Here is a 19,602-nt window from a genome sequence, read left to right as displayed (position 1 = left end):
AGTTTGGAATTTAAATAATGTTAAATTAATTATAATTTCTTCTTACCTTGTTGCAATATTACTATAATAACACAACACATTCAAAGAAAGAGCTATTGGCATAAGGACGTTAATAATGTTCAATGAACAATTAGAACATGTAATTGCTTTAGTGACATAGAATGGCAAAATCACAATGATCCTCCTCGCACATATTCTATTAAAAATGATCAAGAGACTTGCTTAGCCAACTGTTCAAATTGAAAGCACTTTTAATTCTAAAAGAAAACGAAAAGTGTAGAGCTACAGGGATAATTCCACATTGCCAATACTTTGCCCATATTGTATCCAACGTGCCACAGAATCCACCCAAGCCCACAATCGCAAGGCCCAAACCATTTTCAGGTTTAGCCTGTACTTCAATACTAAAGATATCGTGAGAAAAATCAATAAAATTTCTAAAACAAAACCACTGATTTTACAGAACCTAATATTACTAAATAAAGTACTAGACTGCCTTTAATGAATGAAGAGAGTCAGGACAGGAGGACATGTTTGGGCTAGGCTTGATAAATTTGAAATAACTGGATTTTGTCAGTGAAGCCAGTTAACCAATAGTTATCGTCTGCTGCATCCTTAAATAGATTCTCCATAATAATTACTGTATTCACCAAGAGACTGAGCAGACATTGGCTGGTGCCTACAACACTGTATACTGATTAATATTTCTGTGATGTTCTTACTAAATAATAGTAAACCTTTCTTGCTGATTGGCTTAAAAAACAGGTTGACTGAAACATGCCTGGTTCTAAAAGTTCTGCAACATTAGCATGCTGCCTTGAAGCATCCTTTTTTTTGTAAGATTCCCTACAGTGTGGAAACAGGCCCTTCGGTCCAACCAGTCCACACTGACCCTCCGAAGAGTAACCCACACAGACCCATTTCCCTCTGACTAATGCACCTAAAACTATGGGCAACTTAGCATGGCCAATCTACCTGACCTGCACTTCTTTGGACTGTGGGAGGAAACTAGAGCAACCGGAGGAAACCCACACAGACTCTGGGAGAATGTGCAAACTCCACACAGACAGTCATCTGAGGCTGGAATCGAACCTGGAACCCTGGTGTGGTCAGGCAGCATTGCTAACTACTGAGGCACCGTGCCACCCTAAGGTAGGAATAGTTTCCAAATTTGAAATATAGAAAGCAAGGCAGTAAAATTCAACTAGGTTGTGAATGTTACCATAATGCAAAGATAAGTGAAGAAGTTGCAACATAATGACCATATTTCACCCTAATGAAAACAGCGTTGCTTAGGTAGGAAGGTGGGCAATGCTGAGTTGAGATCATGCTTTGATTAAACCATGTTTTGGCTGGTATTAGGTGTCACGGCCTAGAATAATAAAACTGTTTTGTTTAATTCGTTCATAGCACGTGGTCTGACTACTCTAGCATTTACTGCCTATCTGCCAATTAACCTGGAAAAGATGTCAGTGCATTGTCTAGTTAAAGTGCTACATCTTTGGATGTAGGGACACGCACTGTGCTGTTAGGGAGTGCCAGGTTACGGTGATGCATTGCTTGGAGAGGAATTCACAGATGGTAGTGTTTTGCCTTTCTAGATAGTAAAAGTCATGGATTTAGAAGGTGCTGTTGGAGTGAGTTACTGCAAGGAATCTTGTAGATGGTACTCAATGCTCCACTGTGAGTCAGTGGGAAAAAGATTAAAAAATGTTGAAGATGGTTGATAAGGTACCAATCAAGCAGGATAGCGTTGAGCTTCAAGTGCTGTTGGAGATGCATCCATTCAGGCAAGTGGACAGCATTTCATCACACTTCAGACTTAGACCTTATAGATACCAGACAGAAAGCAGGAAGACAGGGTGTGAGGTTCATCACAGAATTCCTGGTCTCTGACCTACTCTTGTAGCTCCCACAACAAAGTGAACATTTTAAATTTTAGCGATCACCAACATTTCTCTCTTTACCCATCTCAGGGTAACAGCATACCTACAATATTATTATACACTCTTCCACATTTTACATTGTTGAAATAAAAACTAATTCTATTACAACATATTTAACGCACCTGGGATTACAGCATGAAGTCTCAACCCAACAAGTCATAGTTTAGCGCTCTCTCTTAATAAGAACATTCGATGTATAGAGACTTGGAAATTAAATGTTGCAATTTAATCATCAGTACCTTTAGAATAAATTAAATATTTCACAAAACTCATACTACTAATGATCACTTAACAAGGCAACCACAACTAAATGACCTCTCAAACATGTAGAATTCATGACCACACAATTAAACCTTTAGATTTACTACTGTTATCTTAACAACTAAACTTATTATAAGGCACAAGAAAATGGCTAGAAAATCATCAATGTTTTCAGCACTTGTCACAGTTATTTTGAACATGTTGCTCAATTTTCATTTTTCACATAGATCCCAAATCACTATTTTGGCATGAAAAAACAAACTCTGCATACTTGTCTTGGAAAAAAAGTGGTACAAGTTTGGACTCTCAGCTGTGAATTTCCAATATAGCAAATTTCTGACTTCAATGGAAGAGGCAAGGTTCTTCCTCAAGAATTGAAGTGGTGGAGTTCTTGCTACAGCATCTAAATCCTGGGTAAGAACTGTTTCTTTACAATTCAATCCCACTTTTCAACTCAAGGATACAGGCTACATATAAGTTAAGAGAACCTTAATGAAAGTAAAACAATTTTTCCGACAAATCTCTGAAACAAGGCAATCTGGCCACTCCCTGGCAGGAAAGTGATGTGTTGCTCAAAGGTTTCAAAAACAAAAAGTGCTTCAAACTGGGGACTTCACTCATTTATATTTTACCCTGCCAACCCATTCTATGAAAAAGCCATAGAAATAATTCATTCCTAAATTAATAACTTTGTGTCCATTAACATCTCTAAGCTGGTTAAAACAAGATCAGCAGTTCATTCTATCACAGTTTGTTTTCTTTTAAAAATGTGCAGAATGTAAAAACTGACTGCAATAATATAGAAAATAGAACTGATCTCAGACAGTCAAGGAACCAGTAAGAGGCGGCACTTGGGTGAAAATTAAATTTGAAGTTACAGCAAATGATGTATCTTTATAGGAGAGATAAAAGTGTATGCAAAAATTAATTTTATTTGAATTCTATCAAAATACCAAAACCAAACAGAGAGAAAAAAAATCAGCATGAGAAGTAATTTTGCATAATCAGAATGCACCATCTGGAACAATTAGCTGAATTCCTTCAATTCGGTGGAACTAAGAAAATCAGTCATATCTTATTATTAAAGATCTGGAATTATACATGTAATAAATCCTCAAAAAAATGAAGCATGCCATTGCCTGTCAAGGCTATTTTTACTTCAACTACTGAAGAAAGCCTGATAAGCCTGAAAAGAAAAGATTAATATATGCAAATCACATCCTGCATTTAAAAGCCCACAACTGTCTACACTTTCTGTCCCTTATTGCTGCCTTTATGTTTTATTCATATAACAGCTCACCTGTCACTTCATAAGCTATAATATTATGGGGGTATTATTAAACAGCATAAAAGCAGTGCCTTAATTGGAAAGCTTCATTGCATTTTCCAATTATTTGGAGTAAATTAAAAGCAGATGCACATACTTTAATAAGGACTCTAATATTGGTTCCAGGAAATCAAAATTCATTGTCATCTTGCTGCTCTGATATTTTCCGAACTACCCTCAATTTTACTGGTTTAAAAGGAAAACCTGTCTACACAGTCTGTTAATTGTCAGTCATCTAACAGCTATTAAAATAATTGGATCTCATAGTAGGTTCCATCCACATTAAAAGCCACAATATGAATGCTCTGCAAGGTTCTTTTATGTAATAGTAAAAATCCTCAACTAAAGTTTTAGAAGCTAACGGTGCTAATGCAACATTTTAAAAGTGTCAAGTTATTTGATTATTTTTTATTTAATCTAAATTGTTTGCAACAACAAATGGACAAGTATGAATCCACCCCAAAAACACTTTACTCAATTTGGGAAAACATATTTCACATGCAAAGCACATTTTCCTATACCCAAATTGGAGTATTGTGTTGACTAAAGTTGGCTTTGGAAAAAGAGGCAAAAAAACTAAATACCTCACATGCAAAGTGCATTTTCTCATGTTATAAAAAGCGTAAATTACACCTTCAATTCAAAGAAGGAACAGAAAATGCAGCCACATTTTCATGTCAGTAACTGAGCGAAAACAATCTGATGATTCACGTTTTGAACTACCAAAGCTACTTGAGATCTCAAGATGAAACAAATCCCTTCTTGAAATATGCTCTTTTATTCATTTCTTTCTCTTCTGTAACGAATTGTTTGATCTGAATGGTGCTCCCTGCATCAAGTATAAATCAGCAATTTAGCAATCTTAGGCTCACAGGAAACATTAATAAAGCAAACCATTTCAGAACACAACCGAAGGACATCTGAAACCTAATGCTGAAACTTCAGCTTCTGTGTAATGCAGTACAAACAAAGGATTGGACATTTTCTGAATGTGTCTTTAAAAGCCTTCATGGATTAAAACTGAAACAACTTTGTTCCATCTATCCCAAGGTTTTTGCTAGCAAGTAACTAAAATATGCACTTTATGATTTTTTGAACTGTCAAAAACACAATTTGTAGTACTCCACAAGATGTACTTGTCCATTATAAATCAATATGTATAATCTATTTGGAAGATTGCAATTCTGTCCAAAAAAAGTATGATTATGAGATTGCATCATCATGATACAAAACAATTTGTGGTCTTCACATAGTGAGGGGAATTTCTGGGGCTCATTAAGAGAAGGTAGAAATCAGACAGTAACAGAATGTACTGATTATTTTGAGCAGCATAGGCAGCAGGTTCAGAAGGAAGCCAGCCAATCTGGCAAACAGAGATTGAAATTTTCAAATGCCACTGTAAAAGATTTGTAAAAGACAAGCATGGTTTTATCCTGATGCACATGTAGACACATATGTCCTGTGGTTTAAGATGAGTAAGCAGCAATAATTAAGTATGATATTCTTCTATCTTGGGAGAGCTAGTTTTGGGGAACTGCTACATAGTACAGAAGAAAAATCAACAGTATATGCCTTATCAAAGGATTAACCAGTGCAACACTGGTCTGCAGCTAAAGAGTTGAGGCTATGTGTTAACATAAGCGCAATTAGATTCAATTCAGCAAAAACTTAGAAAGCATGCACATTTAAGTTTGCCAAAACTAAAATATGATCTAAAAAGTTCTCAAATCTCAAATCTGTCTACAGCTCTGTCCAGAAAATGCACAATAAACACAATTTTCCTTATATAACACTGACATTATCGTGTCTTATAGAAGATGATCTAGTGTACACAACTTATTCATCCATCAGTACCTTCCCTAACAGCACTTTAATCAATTTAAGGAGAACTGTTAACTTTGAAGGGAAAAAGAATGGAAGTTACATATGTGAGAATAATTACAGCTAGTGATGCACTGTGCCTTTCATAACCTGAATGTCACTTTTTTTTAATATCATCACAAGATCACCTACACAAACAGACATCCTGAAAACTGTGCACATCTTGGAAACAGAGTCTCACTTGTAAGTTTCAGCAATTCTGAAATGTTCTAATCCACATCATGACATGTGAACAGCAAGATCGGAAAACGCTAATCTAAATCCAACAGCACAAAGTTGCCTGTTAATCTTTCCTGCAGTGAAGGACGCTATTTTCTATTTTTGCACAATTCAAAGTTAATACTTCTGTTTGAATATTACACATGAACAATTATTTCTCCATTACTTCACTCGTAAAGTCCTTCGTCTCCAGCATTGAGTAATAAAAGTGAGATATCAAGTGAACAAAGGCAAATAAAGCTTTCATTATTTCAAAGATATTCTAGAATTAGAAACAATTAAATAAAAGCAGACAATGTACACATACCTAAATATTCTACTGTACAATTACAGGATATGAAATTTCAGCTGGTTGCTTTGAACTTGTAAAACATATTCAAGAATTAAGTGTAATTCATTTAACAAAACACATGACACAAAATATTAAGCTTCAAAATTACATGCTAAATATTGCTACTTGAATTTCTCACTAGATTATTTTGTGCCAAAGGAGGACACATTGGATGGAAATGAATCTAAAAAGACAAAAATGCATCACCCTACCACATGTTCAAAACTGTCATGCCCTGCATGATCTTTTTGAAAAAGTACTGTATTTCCATTTACTGGTAGCGGATAGCAACTTTAGAAGACCACTGTTAGTATTGGACATTGGGACTTCATAGTCTATTTATTCAAAAATTGAAAAGCAGCTCTAAAATCTACATTTCTCAAGTTTCTAGTAAAATCAAAATCAAAGAATAATTGGTAGAGAGCAATAATTTGCTACTTAAACATTACAGTCATAACAGTACTTGAAATAATAAATACAGTCACGTTCCAAGTTCTCATTAATTCAAATGAAAATTCTCTAATTAACATCTTCCGGCTGTTTCCATCAGTTTTTGTTTACTCCAGCACACTGTCTTTTCTCTCCCAATCTGTAGGAAACTTTGCCCTTGAATTTTTCTTAAAAGGCAGAGTCAATTTTTTATTTAAATTTAAGGTAGAGGTTCAAGTCAACAACCTCCCTTAACCACAATAAGCTCACTGACACTCTCAATTACCTTGGCTACAATTCCTCCCACCCCATTTCCTTCAGTATCTTTATTCTGCACTCCCAGTTTCTCTGTACAGGTAGTTCTTCTATAACACAATGGTTGCGTTCTTGTGCAACCCCCGTGTTATAGAAAAGTCACCCTTAAAACAGCACTTAAAGTGTTGGCAATGTAATTAGATTACAGCCAACACAGATTTTCAAAGTTTGCACTTTAAAAAAACAGTGTGAATCATGTTATAGTAAATTTGTGTTAATGAAATGCATGTTATAGCAGAAGGACCTGTTAATATGCCTTCTGATGAAACCACTTTTCATAAGAGTTTCTCTCACAATTTACTTTTCCTTAGTTGAGGATCATAGGACTATTGGTTGGCTGGAAATGTAAATGGGATTGAGACACGCTGTTCTCACAAAGATCCTCCTCCATGCCAGAACTAAACTGAGCTCCCCCTGTATTTAACCCATATCCTGACAGTTTCCAACATTCAGCAAACACACTTCATTCTATCTACCATCACTTCTACTTCATCCTCTGAGCATTCTAAAATGATTGTTCCTTCCCAGATATCTTGGTCGACTCAAAATATCCCAATATGTTCTTCATGGCCTGTTTACCAAGAAAGTCAGGGCCACAAGGATTGGTGCTGGGCTCACTGCTTTTTGTCATTTATAGGAATCATTTAGATGTGAACATAGGAGGTATAGTTAGCGAGTTTGAGGAGAGGCAGGTGAAGTTTAATTTAGATAAATGTGAGGTACTGCATTATGAAAAACCAAATCAGAGCAACACTTAATGGTAAGGTCCTAGGGAGTGTTGCTGAACAAAGAGATCCTTGAAAGTGGAGTCACAGGTAGATAGGATAGTGAAGGAGGCATTTGGTATGCTTTCCTTTATTGGTCAGAGCACAGAGTATAGGAGTTGGGAGGTCATGTTGCAGCTGTACAAGACATTGGTTAGCCCCCTTTTGGAATATTGCATGCAATTCTGGCCTCCTTCCTATTGGAAGGACGTTGTGAAACTTGAAAGGGTTCAGAAAAGATTAGTGGGCGGCACGGTCGCACAGCGGTCAGCACTACTGCCTCATAGCGCCAGAGACCCGGGTTCAATACCTGCCTCAGGCGACTGACTGTGTGGAGTCTGCACATTCTCCCAGTGTCTGCGTGGGTTTCCTCCAGGTGCTCCGGTTTCCTCCCACAGTCCAAAGATGTGCAGGTTAGGTGAATTGGCTATGCTAAATTGCCCATAGTGTTAGGTGAAGCGGTAAATGTGGGGGAAGGGTCTGGGGGGGTTGCGCTTCAGCGGGTCGGTGTGGACTTGTTGGGCCAAAGGGCCTGTTTCCATACTGTAAGTAATCTAATTTACAAGGATGTTGCCAGAAATGGAGGATTTGAGCTACAGGCAGAGACTGAATAGACTGGGACTGTTTCCCTGGAGTGCCAGAAGTTTATCGAAGTTTATAAAATCATGAGGGGCATGGATAGGATAAATAGACAAAGTCTTTTTCCTGGGGTGGGGGAGTCCAGAACTAGAGGGCATAAGGTTAGGATGAGAGGGGAAAAATTTAAAAGAGATCTAAGGGGCAACATTTTCATGCAGAAAGTGGCACGTGTATGGAATGAACTCTAGAGGAAGTGGTGGAGGCTGATACTATTATGACATTTAAAAGACATCTGGATGAGTATATGAATAGGAAGGGTTTAGAAAGATTATGGGCCAAGTGCTGGCAAATTGGACTAGACTAGGTTAGGATATCTGGTTGGCATGTACAATGTGGACTGAAGGGCCTGTTTTCATCCTATACATCTCTGTGACTCTAATTGCCAGTATTCTCACTGTCCAAGGTCCTGAACATTCATTTCACTTCTACATTTACTTCTACATCTTTAAATGCAGTGCATAGTGCCTTTAATTTTTACACGGGGGGTGGGTTGGGGAATAAATAACAAATACAGGTTGAGAGATATCTTTGCAGGAAGCCCCGACTTAGTTCAGAAATACAGCCTTTGGCTTTCAGTCACTGTATCATGTTAAATTCCCTCTCCACTCCACTTGGATTCATTAGTTCTTGGTGATGTGCTTTTGTTTTTTATTAAATAAACATGGGTGTAGAAGGCTGGCTGGCATTTATTGCCCATTCCTCAAGGAGGTGGTGAGCCGCCATCTTAGACCACTTCAGTCCATATGATGTAGGTAGATCCACAATACTGTTAGGGAGGGAATTCCAGGATTTTGACCCATTGACAATGGCAAACTATTTCCAAATCAGGATGATGAGTGGTTTGGGGAGAACTTGCAGGCTGGTATTCCCTGTGGAGTCAGGAAGTGAGTTACTTACTGCAGTATTCATAGCCTCTAACCTTCTCTTGTCACCAGTGTATTCATACAATGAGTCCAGTTGAGCTTCTGATCAATGGTAGCCCCAGCACATTGAGAGCATAGATTCAATGGTAATGACATTGACAGGTTATTGCTGAGCATGTGCTGCTTGATAGCACTGTTGATGACATTTTCCATTGCTTCATGATTCAGTGTAGATTGAAGGGGTGTTAACTGGCTGGTTTGGATTTGTCCTGCTTTTGGGTACAGAAAATACCTCAGCAATTTTCCACATAGCCCCAATCAAAAGATGATCTGGCTGTGACAATCTCAATCTCATGATTGAGTTCCAATAATTTCAGATCATACTCTCTGCCTCTACTTTCTTTCTGAGCAACCACTGGTTGTATTGATTTAGCTTTTCCCACTTACACCACCACTAGATTCCAGTCCAATTTTTTGTTCCTTTATTTATTTCATTATCACCTCCTTTGGACTTGCTCCATTACCCCTTTTATGATTGTATTTTTCCTACCATTCACCTTAACACATTTTCTCTCTACTTTTGTAACAGATTTTAACTGAGACAATTTCTTTCAAATACTGAATCAAACTTCCAGCATCCACAGTAGTTAGCTCAGTAGTCCGACCTTTTAGAGATCACTGATTACAAAAAAACTTAGTCCAAAAATAGCTACGTAGCGGTAGCAGAAAGCTTGATTTGACAATAGGAAATAAATGTTCCCAAAGGATGCAATCTTGAGTTCCACAATTTAGTAGCAAAAGCTCCCTGGAGAGACCTTCCAGTGAAACTGAGCTATGGATTCAAAGACATTATGGACATGTAATTCCTAGCCATTTATAGATCCTATGTAAACATCTGTCCATGTATCTCAGATGAACCAGATTCACAACAAATTTCAGCCACAGTTTCTAGACTATTTTTTAAACAAAGCGGTTTGGTGGCCCAGTCACTTCAAGCACTAGTTCCAGTCCATGGTAATTCGAGACACAAATTCAGTGCCCACTGTTGATAAAATTATTGCTTTTGAGTCAGAGTTGTACAGCATGGAAGTTGTAAAGTTGTACCCTTCAGTCCAACCTGTCCATGCCAACCAGATATCCCAACCCAATCTAGTCCCACCTGCCAGCACCCAGCCCATAACCCTCCAAACCCTTCCCATTCAAGTGCAGGATAATCATCTCTCCCAAAAGGAATATTGAATACATTGTGGAGAATGATCATCTCCAGCTGAGATCATCATCCCAAGTTGGAACTTGAAGCAGACATTTTTCTTTTCATTAGAAACATTTTAATTCAAATCGGTAAGCTGAGAATGATGTGCAGGTACAATCTACAGCAAATTCTCTTAATATGGTTTTTACATATGGTCTCTGATAAAATATTTCCATGCACAAGTTGCACAATTTCAGCGATTTTCACATGGAAAGCCGTTTTTGATAGCCTACTGTTTAGCTGATAGTTTGCATAATTATTTTTTTAGAATGGGTGTCTTTAACAAATTGACATATATTGAGCTCAACTCAGCAGTACAGAGGTTTATGTGCGTCATTTTGGGAGATTTTACAGTGGAGAATGCATTTCTTAATAAATTCCTTGAGCAATAATGCTTTAATGTCTCATATTGATGGAGTATGAGACAGCTGTTACAGTTATTGGTTGTAAAAACCCGTTGAAACCAATATATGTTTGTGTCATTTTAGTCCTTTGAAAAATATGTAATTTATGGAGCAATAAAGTGGCTAATTATTTGTGCTGTAGAAGCTGTGGAAACATATACTTCTCAAAACATTTACCACAAAAAAAATCTGCAGTTTTTAATTAGTAACAGTATGCTGACCCTTCAATTAAAGAGCTACTAGTTGCATTCAAACTTCAATTATACAAGAGCTTTGAATGAAACTGGCAACTTGGCTCAAAAGGTGACTTAAATATCAAATCAATGTTTACTGTGTGTTGCTACTCCATCCACTAATAAACCTAACCAGCACTGCCAAATTTGGGAACCATTGACCATTGTCCATACGAAGAGTGTTTGAATTAAGTCAGTTCATGCTGACATCATAGGAAAATTGATAATGTAATAGTGGAAACAGGGACAGCGGAACAGCATTCAGGATTCACTACCAAAAAAGATGTACGGCAGCTGAAAGATAAGTCCACTTCTTCTGCTTATAGTAGCAATTCAGAGGAAAAAGACATGGTCTTAATAGTGATAGTGAACAGACATTTTCTGCAACTGTTTTGAAATAGCTGCTCTCTGCAAATTAGCCTGTATAAGCATGCACTTTTTAAGAACTTCATACGTGTCACTCTCAGCTGTTTATCGACATGGTAGGTTATGCATCAATGAAAAGTCTTGCCATTCTCAGAGGTATTTCCTGCGCAAAAGTCTGGAATAACCACAACCACTGAGAAAACGTAGGTTAGGTCTGAAGAAATTGGATGGGTATATGAATAGGAAGGGTTTGGAGGGATATGGGCCGGGTGCTGGCAGGTGGGACTAGATTGAGTTGGGATATCTGGTCGGCACGGACGGGTTGTACCAAAGGGTCTGTTTCTATGCTGTACATCTCTATGACTCTAAATCCTATCATGAAGTCCTTTTACTCAGGTTGCTTTGAACCAACAATCTGATTCAGTGATTCTCAGAGACTTTATGGAACAGACTCAAACCTCTTTTCTCCTTATCTGAACATTCTTAGTTGTAGCTCCGCAAAAATAAAAATAATCTTCATTTCTTTTTCTCCCCACCTCTCCATTTTCTCTCTTCAAGCCCTCCTATTCTGTATGTTGCTCCCCTTCACTTCATTTGTTTTTTTGTTCTCCTTCAGCGTTGTTCACTTTCATTCTCAGCTTTCATTTCTTAATTTCTCTTTTATATTCCCCCTTTCTTCACTTTTTAACCTTCCTTACCTCTTTCAGTCCAAAAGAAAAGACCCTTTTCCCCTGCAGCATTGTAACTGTTCTCAAGGAAACAGCATGAAGACAAAGGAGTAGGAACCAGACATCAACAAATAGCAAGGTTTTCATGCGTGGAGAGGAGCACGATATAATGTTCAGTGGAGAGTGATATTTTAATAAATAGTTTGGAATAAGGCTTTGATACAATTCAAGGGGCAGGACTTCCACAAAGGAGACCAGAGGAACCTAAACAAAATCATTTCTTAAATTTTATCTGAGACTGTCAAGACTGATGGGACTGTATTCACTTGCTAGATGTGCAATTTAGGCTGCAGGCAGAAACTGCACGTCAGGCAAGTTATAGATCGTCATCCTACTAGCTAAACAGTTCTGATATCACAGCTTAAAAAGCCTTTCAATTTATGAATTGATAATGCTTCTTTAAAAAGCGAGCAAGTCACAGTTTCTTCAAAGAAGAAAGGATTAGACCTAATTATATTAATTAGATGGTTATGGCACATACCTGGCATGAAAAGAATACAGACTAAAAGAGTTCTATCAATTTTTTTTCAACTAAAAAACTCCACACCAGTTTGAAAACTATTGGCCTGTTCTTTCATGATACGATCCATGCCTCCCAGTAACGACAGAATTCCAAGCACAGCTTGAATTGAGAGGAGACAGATCCAAGGTTTCAATATTTTCCACTATGCCTGCCAATAAGCAAATAATGCACAAACAGGAAAAGTGTCAAAATACACTTTTTTTTTGTTAATATATGACACTAGCTCCAACATCTGCAACAACCCAGAACCAAATGAATTTGACACATTCTATTCCAAATCCTGTTCCTAGTTTTGCTGTTGCGAGTGACTGAAGGCTTAATCAAGGGAGCAGGCAATTCATCAATCCCAACAAACCTGCTTCCTGATGCCTGACAGCACCCACATGTTTTTTCAAGAATAAACCTGCCCACCTGTCAACATCACCATGGTAACAAATATAAAACATATGATTAATGGTAAACCTGTTAATTTACAAAGTTTCAGCTATTAATACCCCCACCCCCCCACCCTTAGAAGTGAATGGAACCAGGACACTTACTAAAATCAAGTCAACTTTTTAGAAAAATATGGTTTTTTAAATTCTTCAAGAATCTTTCAAATGTAAAACCCAATTGTTTAAATAGAATACGACAGTTATGCTCCAATGCTTGATAGCATTTGAAAACTTGGAATAAAAGGTCAAGTTAGAAAAACATCATAATCACCAAAACATCGAATTTGCTGAATAAATAGAATTTCTTTAAAAATCCAAAGATCAGATCAAAATAGCTAATTTTTCACCTCCATTTGTTAAGCACTCAGCTAGTTATGCTCTAAACACGTTACCTTTTACACCTGTGCAATCCAATAGGAGCCTGACAGTTCAGAATTCATTTACTTGTTAGTCTTGCAGAGAAGACAATATAAGGCATTCCTAAAATTGTTTGCCAGATTGCTTTTCAGAACATGGGAACAAACTACTTTTTTGTAGAGAAAAATGTACAAAATAGTCTTACGCTTGAAAGCTGAAAGGTTCAGATCAGTCATACTGAGACCAAATAAGGAAGTCTGAAAATAAGGTAAAGGAACTGTATATAATAAGACATAATCCTCTGTCACCTTAATTTTTGTACACAAATATTCACTATAAATATAAATACAAAAAAAAAATCCCTGTAGCATTCGAGGTCAAAAGGGTAGCAATGAAAAGGAAGTAACTGGATATTATTTGCATTACATCACATTAATGTCTTCAGGTGACTTTATGACACCTGGGAACTCGAGCTATATAATGATATTGCAAGGTTATTTTTTGATTTGTGCCACTAAAAACAATAGTTCCAAAATACGTTAATATGGTACACAATAGTGTTTAATCTGAAACAGGAGCATTTTGGTGCTGGGTTTCCACATGTTGTAACACTCACCTGATATAGCGTATAGGTTGGAGGTCTGGTGTTCAAAGTCAGGTCTTGTGCCATGCATCTTACCTCGGAAGCTAGCTGGAAGTGTCAAGGATATGTGCCTGAATTAAGACAAAAATCATCAAATTAGTAGACAGTTTCAAGCTACAAGTCCTTCTGGCCTTTTTCTGTCTTTAAAAGTAAAAGAGTAGTTATTTCTTGGTAACTACTGAAGGTCATAAAAAAAGGCCTTCAAAACGGAAATAAATAAGAGCAGTGTGTTAGATCATTTGCCCTTGAAATAGCGTAATTTTACATGATCACAATGACTAAGTCACAAGAGAGAAGTTGCTATAATCTATCTTTTAAAAGGCGGCAGAGGAAGAGCCACGATGCTAGTTTTGATCATTCTTAATTTCGAGGCAAAAGAGTGAATTCCAAAGCACGCAATCTAGGTCAATAACTTAGCACCATACAAAGGGATTGATAAGTACTTTAAATTAGCCTGCTCAGAACCTAATATGACACACCTCTGGAGCAAGTGGAACTTGAACCTAGATTATCTAACCCAGGTATTGGGACACAATCACATTGATACACTGTTACTTGAGCTTTTACACCAAATTCCTCCATACTTTCTCAAATGCATGTAAATAATTTCATAGTAGGCATATGATATATACATTTTAAGTGTAAGTCAGCAATTTCATAGGGGTAGCATGGTGACGTAGTGATTAGCACTATTGCCTCACAGTGCCAGGGACTGGGTTCGATTCCAGCCTCTGGCAACCATGTGTGGAGTCTGAACATTCTCCATTTATCTGCATGGGCTTCTGCCAGGTGCTCCGGTTTCCTCCTACAGTCCAAAGGTGTGCAGGTTAGGTGGTTGGCCACAGTACAATTGCTAAATAGCATCCAGGAATGTGCAGGCTAATTGGATTAGCCATGGGAAATGCAGGGTTATGGGACAGGGTGAGATGCCCTTCAAAGAGTCAGCATGGACTCGATGGGCTGAATGGCCTCTTTCCATTATAGGGGTTTATGATTCCATACAATATTATGATTCTAATAGTAATCTAGTAGAAGACTGAACCCAGACTGACAGTGAACTCTCTAGCATAATCACTGAACTACAGTATTTGGCATTTTCTTTTACAGCTGTTTGTGGGATCTTGTCATATATGAATTGGCTGCCATGACTCCCTATCATTGCAATGAGGACTATGCTCCAAAAGTGCTTCAAAGCCTATGAAAACACTTGTGTGCTATGAAAACCATAGAAGCTATTAAAGGTGTAATCAGTAAGATCAAGTAGCATGTAGTGTCAGTTTTAAATCCAATATTTCTGTGCAAATTTTAAATTAGAATATTTATTTGTTTCTGAACATGAGATGGCATTAAGTCTCTAGTCAAACTAAATAAGTACTATATTAAAATATTCATACAACAGACATAATCCAGGAAATTAAAACGGCTCAAGTCAAAGGATAAGGAGGATAATGGTGGAGACAAATTTCAAACTAATTTTGCAAACCTCAGAAAATAAACATTTTACAAAGTTAAATTAATTCTATGAGTTAAAGGGACTAGCACAATGAGGTTATGTGCAATGTATTTCATTTGGTATTTTCACTCCATCAGGATTTTTATTAAAATTTGCCCAAGCTAGTTTGACAGGTAATACTGAGAGGCAAACTAACATCATGTTATGTTCTAAAGCCTGGTAAAAGATTTATTTTTTGCCCATTCATCAGCACGATACATTATTATGTAACTTTAAAAAAAGAATCTTTGTCAACCCTCAAAAGTCTTACATCTACAGAGCATCAGTGAAACTCTTACCATTTGACTTCAAAAATTGAGAATCAAAAATCAATGTATACTAAGTTTACAAGTCCATAAAGATCATAAAAATTCACTGAAAATGTACATTTTTACTGTTAGCACAATCTCCATGAATTCATCAAAAGAAAGCATATGTGACATTTAGTTTTAAAGGGAAATCTAACTGCTTTTAAAACAAATGCATAAAAAGGATGCATTAATTAATCTTGAAAAAAGATAGGATTTTGAAAACCAGCAGCTAATTTTTGTGAAAAACCACTCTCTCCCCAATGATATGCGTCATACGATATTTTCTCAGGTATGTCTTAGGTTCCTCTCATCCCATTAATTTAAACTTGCATGGTTGAAGACTGAGCACAGGTTGCTTGTGAATTTTAAAAAGCTGGCATCAATCTCAAGAGGCCAATTGCTAGCGTTAATGAACATTTCCTTTCCATTAATATCTTTGTGAAAGGATTGTTCCAGTTTTCTGGTACTGAAAGCAGCCTTTGACACAGTTGACAAATGTGATGACTTTAAACATGTCCCGTTGCTTGGAAGCGGCAAGCCAATAGCATTTAAAAACAAAATCCAACTGATAATTCTTTTAAAATAAAATTTCTCATTTCAAATGTACAAAATGGAGTTTCTTTGTGTACCTCCACTTAAAATAAACTTCACCTCAATGGTGGCACCTCTGAAGTCAACCTCACTTCAGAAATTAGACAATTGAACCCAGACTGATACTTCAGTATGGTCCTCAGTGAGTGCTGCAATGCCAGAAATGCTCTCTTAGAGTCACAGACTCAGAGATATACAACACAGAAACATACCCTTCAGTCCAACTCAACCATGCCAACCAGATATCCTATAAATGTAGTCGCATTCGCCAGCATTTGGCCCATATCCCTCTAAACTCTTCCTATTTATACACCCATAAAAGCCTCTTAAATATTGTAACTGAACCAGCCTCCACCACTTCCTCTGGCAGTTCATTGCACACATACATGACAGCTGTGAATTTCGCTGTTTGCTTATTTTTCTTCGATGAACTCTGATGCCCAAAAGGTACAGGTAGTTCCTCTATAATGAGATTGCTGTGTTCTTGTGTAACCTCACATTATAGAAAAATTGCACTTTAGAAACTGTGCTTAAGTGTTGGCGAAGTTCATGCTTTAGAAACATTGCCTCTCAATTTGGCAATCGCGTTACAGTGAATTTGCATTAACAAAACATATGTCATAGCAGAATGACCTGTACTTAAAGACAAACAGCAGAGGCAGTACATGTGAAGGTTTACTGCTGGGTCAGACATCAGTGTAGGTTTCTTTCTCTGTTGATTCACTTCCCACCATGTGGTCACCGCCTTTCTCTCCCTTCCTCCTTTTTTAAAGTGTCATTGCCTTGATTTTTTTTCCCCCAAAAAGTTCCGAAACAATGCAAGAGCTTATAAAACAGTGATTGTTGCTCCTAGAATTTGAGGAAATCAGCTCCAATGCTGAAAATACCTCACCAAAACAGCACCTCTTACAAGCATAATTTTTCCCCTTCCTCAATCGTGGATTACCCAGAATGCTTCTTATTCAGACATTAAGCCTATACCCTGTCTACAGACTTAGGTTTATATAAAAATCCCATGACAGTTCTTGAAGAGGAGTTATCTTATTGTCCTCATTAATTTATGCCTACAATCAATAAACAGGCTGTTACCTGGTTATTTATTTCATCATTATTTTTAGGACTTAGGGTGGGAGATCGAAGTTGTGTTGCATATAAGAAACAAAAGAGATACTTATTTAGCAGTAAAGCACTTGAATACTGCATGACTCTACGACATCATGCAGTTTGTAAAGACACAAATGCTCAATTTAAATGCCATTTTTACCATAGACATTTTTAATGCTAAATACTGACACTTGCAGGGATGTCACAAAATATATATAAGCAATGCTAAAAAAAAGTCACTTTTGCAGAAATCATCTAAAAAGCATAGATCCATAAAGAGTGTTGCGAAGTTAACAAGAAAGTCACATAAATCTCATAAATGATCATTCTTCACCTTAAAATTTGTCTGTTATCGTGACACACCCATAATGGCTAACATTTAACCCGAATATTGGAGAGTTTAAAATACTCTCCATAGATACAATTCACATTTCAATAAAAAATGAAAATCTACAAATGACTCTGAGCGGTGTTAACAACATTTCAAACAAAATAATTTAAAGATTTCACACGTTCAATGAGGCATTCTCTTACAATAAGTGTACCTGCATGGCAATGTTGCACCCAACATTATATGAGCAGCATCACCACAAAAAGTAGCCAGGACATTCAACACATATGATTGCAAGGCACAACATTTTTCTTGTTACACCAGGCAAAATGGTTCGATCCAAATGCAATGTGGTCACGATTGAGGAGTTGCATTATTTTGCAATTTATCAGTTCAGCGTTGTTCCAAAATAATTCACATACAACAAACTACTTTGAAATAGTACGGCAAGTATGAGCAGAGTGTCTATTTTGTGTGCAGCAAGATATTACAAACACCAAGAATCACTTCACTTGTTTTCAATAACATTGAAAAGTATGCCAATACTTGAAATAACAAAACCTTTATGGTTCACCAAAACTATCAAATGAGATATATAGAGACTCAGTTAAAACATTTCATCCAATGACAGTGCCACCAAAAGTGCACCACTTCCTCAGTACAGGAGTAAAGCATCAGCTTAGATTATAAAGTAAGATCATCACTTTGGGCTGAAACCCAAAGCTTCTGGTCCAAGCTCAAGAATGTGATCAACAAAATCAACCAGACAGTCTTACAAAGGCGGACAGTTCTGAAAATGCTTGGTTACTTACTTCCGAATAGGTAGAAGTCCATCATATTATAGTGATCAATACTGGCAGAATATAATCAATTGTGTAACAATTGGTTTCCTTGATAAACCATTAAGGTTCAAATACATCCTTCCCTTATTTAGGACTACTAGCATGTGCCGAAAACAATGATGTGCCAAATAAAAATGAATAAAATGAAAATAACTTCTCCAGAAGAAAATATGTTATCAGCATATGCTGTGTTCCTGATCTGTAAGATTTACATTAAAAACCTATTGGCTGTCTTGAACCCAACTGGCTCAAAAGCCTTCAACTCTCTCTCCTTAGCTCTTGCTCACCACTTGCCATCTCACTCCACCAACTGCCCCTTTCCTGACCCTCAACTGAGGTACTAAATTAAAATCACAAACTGTAACCTGGACCAATCACCACCAAAGAAGGCCTGTAGTTGTTTGCACCACTGCTTTCAGAGTAGTAGCTGTTGACTACCAAGGAGAACACAATTTTCTGCTGTGGGTACTAACACTAGAGAGAGGCTCATGAGGTGAATCTGCTTGGTATAATGTGAAGTTTAAAAATTATTATAAAGCCATCAAAAGGTTAATGATCCATTGAGCATTTAAACTCAGCTCCAGACTGAACTCCCCAGTTATACTCCACTGATGTGAAACCTAACTGCTACCTCAAAGCCTCCTAGAGGCAGTCTCAGTTTGTTTCTTCTGAATTTAGAATTCAGATCTGGATCTGAATGTCTGAGCTACAGTGCTACCTTCTACTAATGTGCCTCCAAAACTACATTCAAAACTGCCATTATAATGGTAACTTCACACTTGAAAAATTCTATAGCATAGGCATGCAACAGTAATTCAACTGCTATAGCTTTTATGTGCCAAATGAGTCTTTTAGAGCAGGGTGGAGAAAAATAAGTTAAGAATTGCCTGCCACAATAAAAATGAACATTACAATTAAAAATTCCCAGAGTTCTTCAAGTACACATCTTCTAAATACCTGCACTTGTGCAACATATGGCAAATCAATTACCAGGCTAAATTCTAAAACAAAAAACA

At 37.1% G+C, this 19,602-nt stretch overlaps 1 protein-coding gene across 2 annotated transcripts in view; it reads right to left on the bottom strand.

Moving 5' to 3' along the window:
- Positions 1-19,602, bottom strand: part of mvb12ba (multivesicular body subunit 12Ba) — a 171,043-nt gene that overhangs the window by 66,191 nt on the left and 85,250 nt on the right. For both annotated transcript variants that reach the window (XM_060841079.1, XM_060841080.1), the window contains exon 7: positions 13,889-13,986. In XM_060841079.1, the coding sequence (XP_060697062.1) occupies positions 13,889-13,986 (98 nt within the window). The remainder of the gene's footprint in view (positions 1-13,888; positions 13,987-19,602) is intronic.

Source organism: Hemiscyllium ocellatum, chromosome 21, assembly GCF_020745735.1.
Source record: "Hemiscyllium ocellatum isolate sHemOce1 chromosome 21, sHemOce1.pat.X.cur, whole genome shotgun sequence".
NCBI classification, from domain to species: Eukaryota; Metazoa; Chordata; class Chondrichthyes; order Orectolobiformes; family Hemiscylliidae; genus Hemiscyllium; species Hemiscyllium ocellatum.
This window is presented reverse-complemented; position numbering and strand designations above follow the sequence as displayed.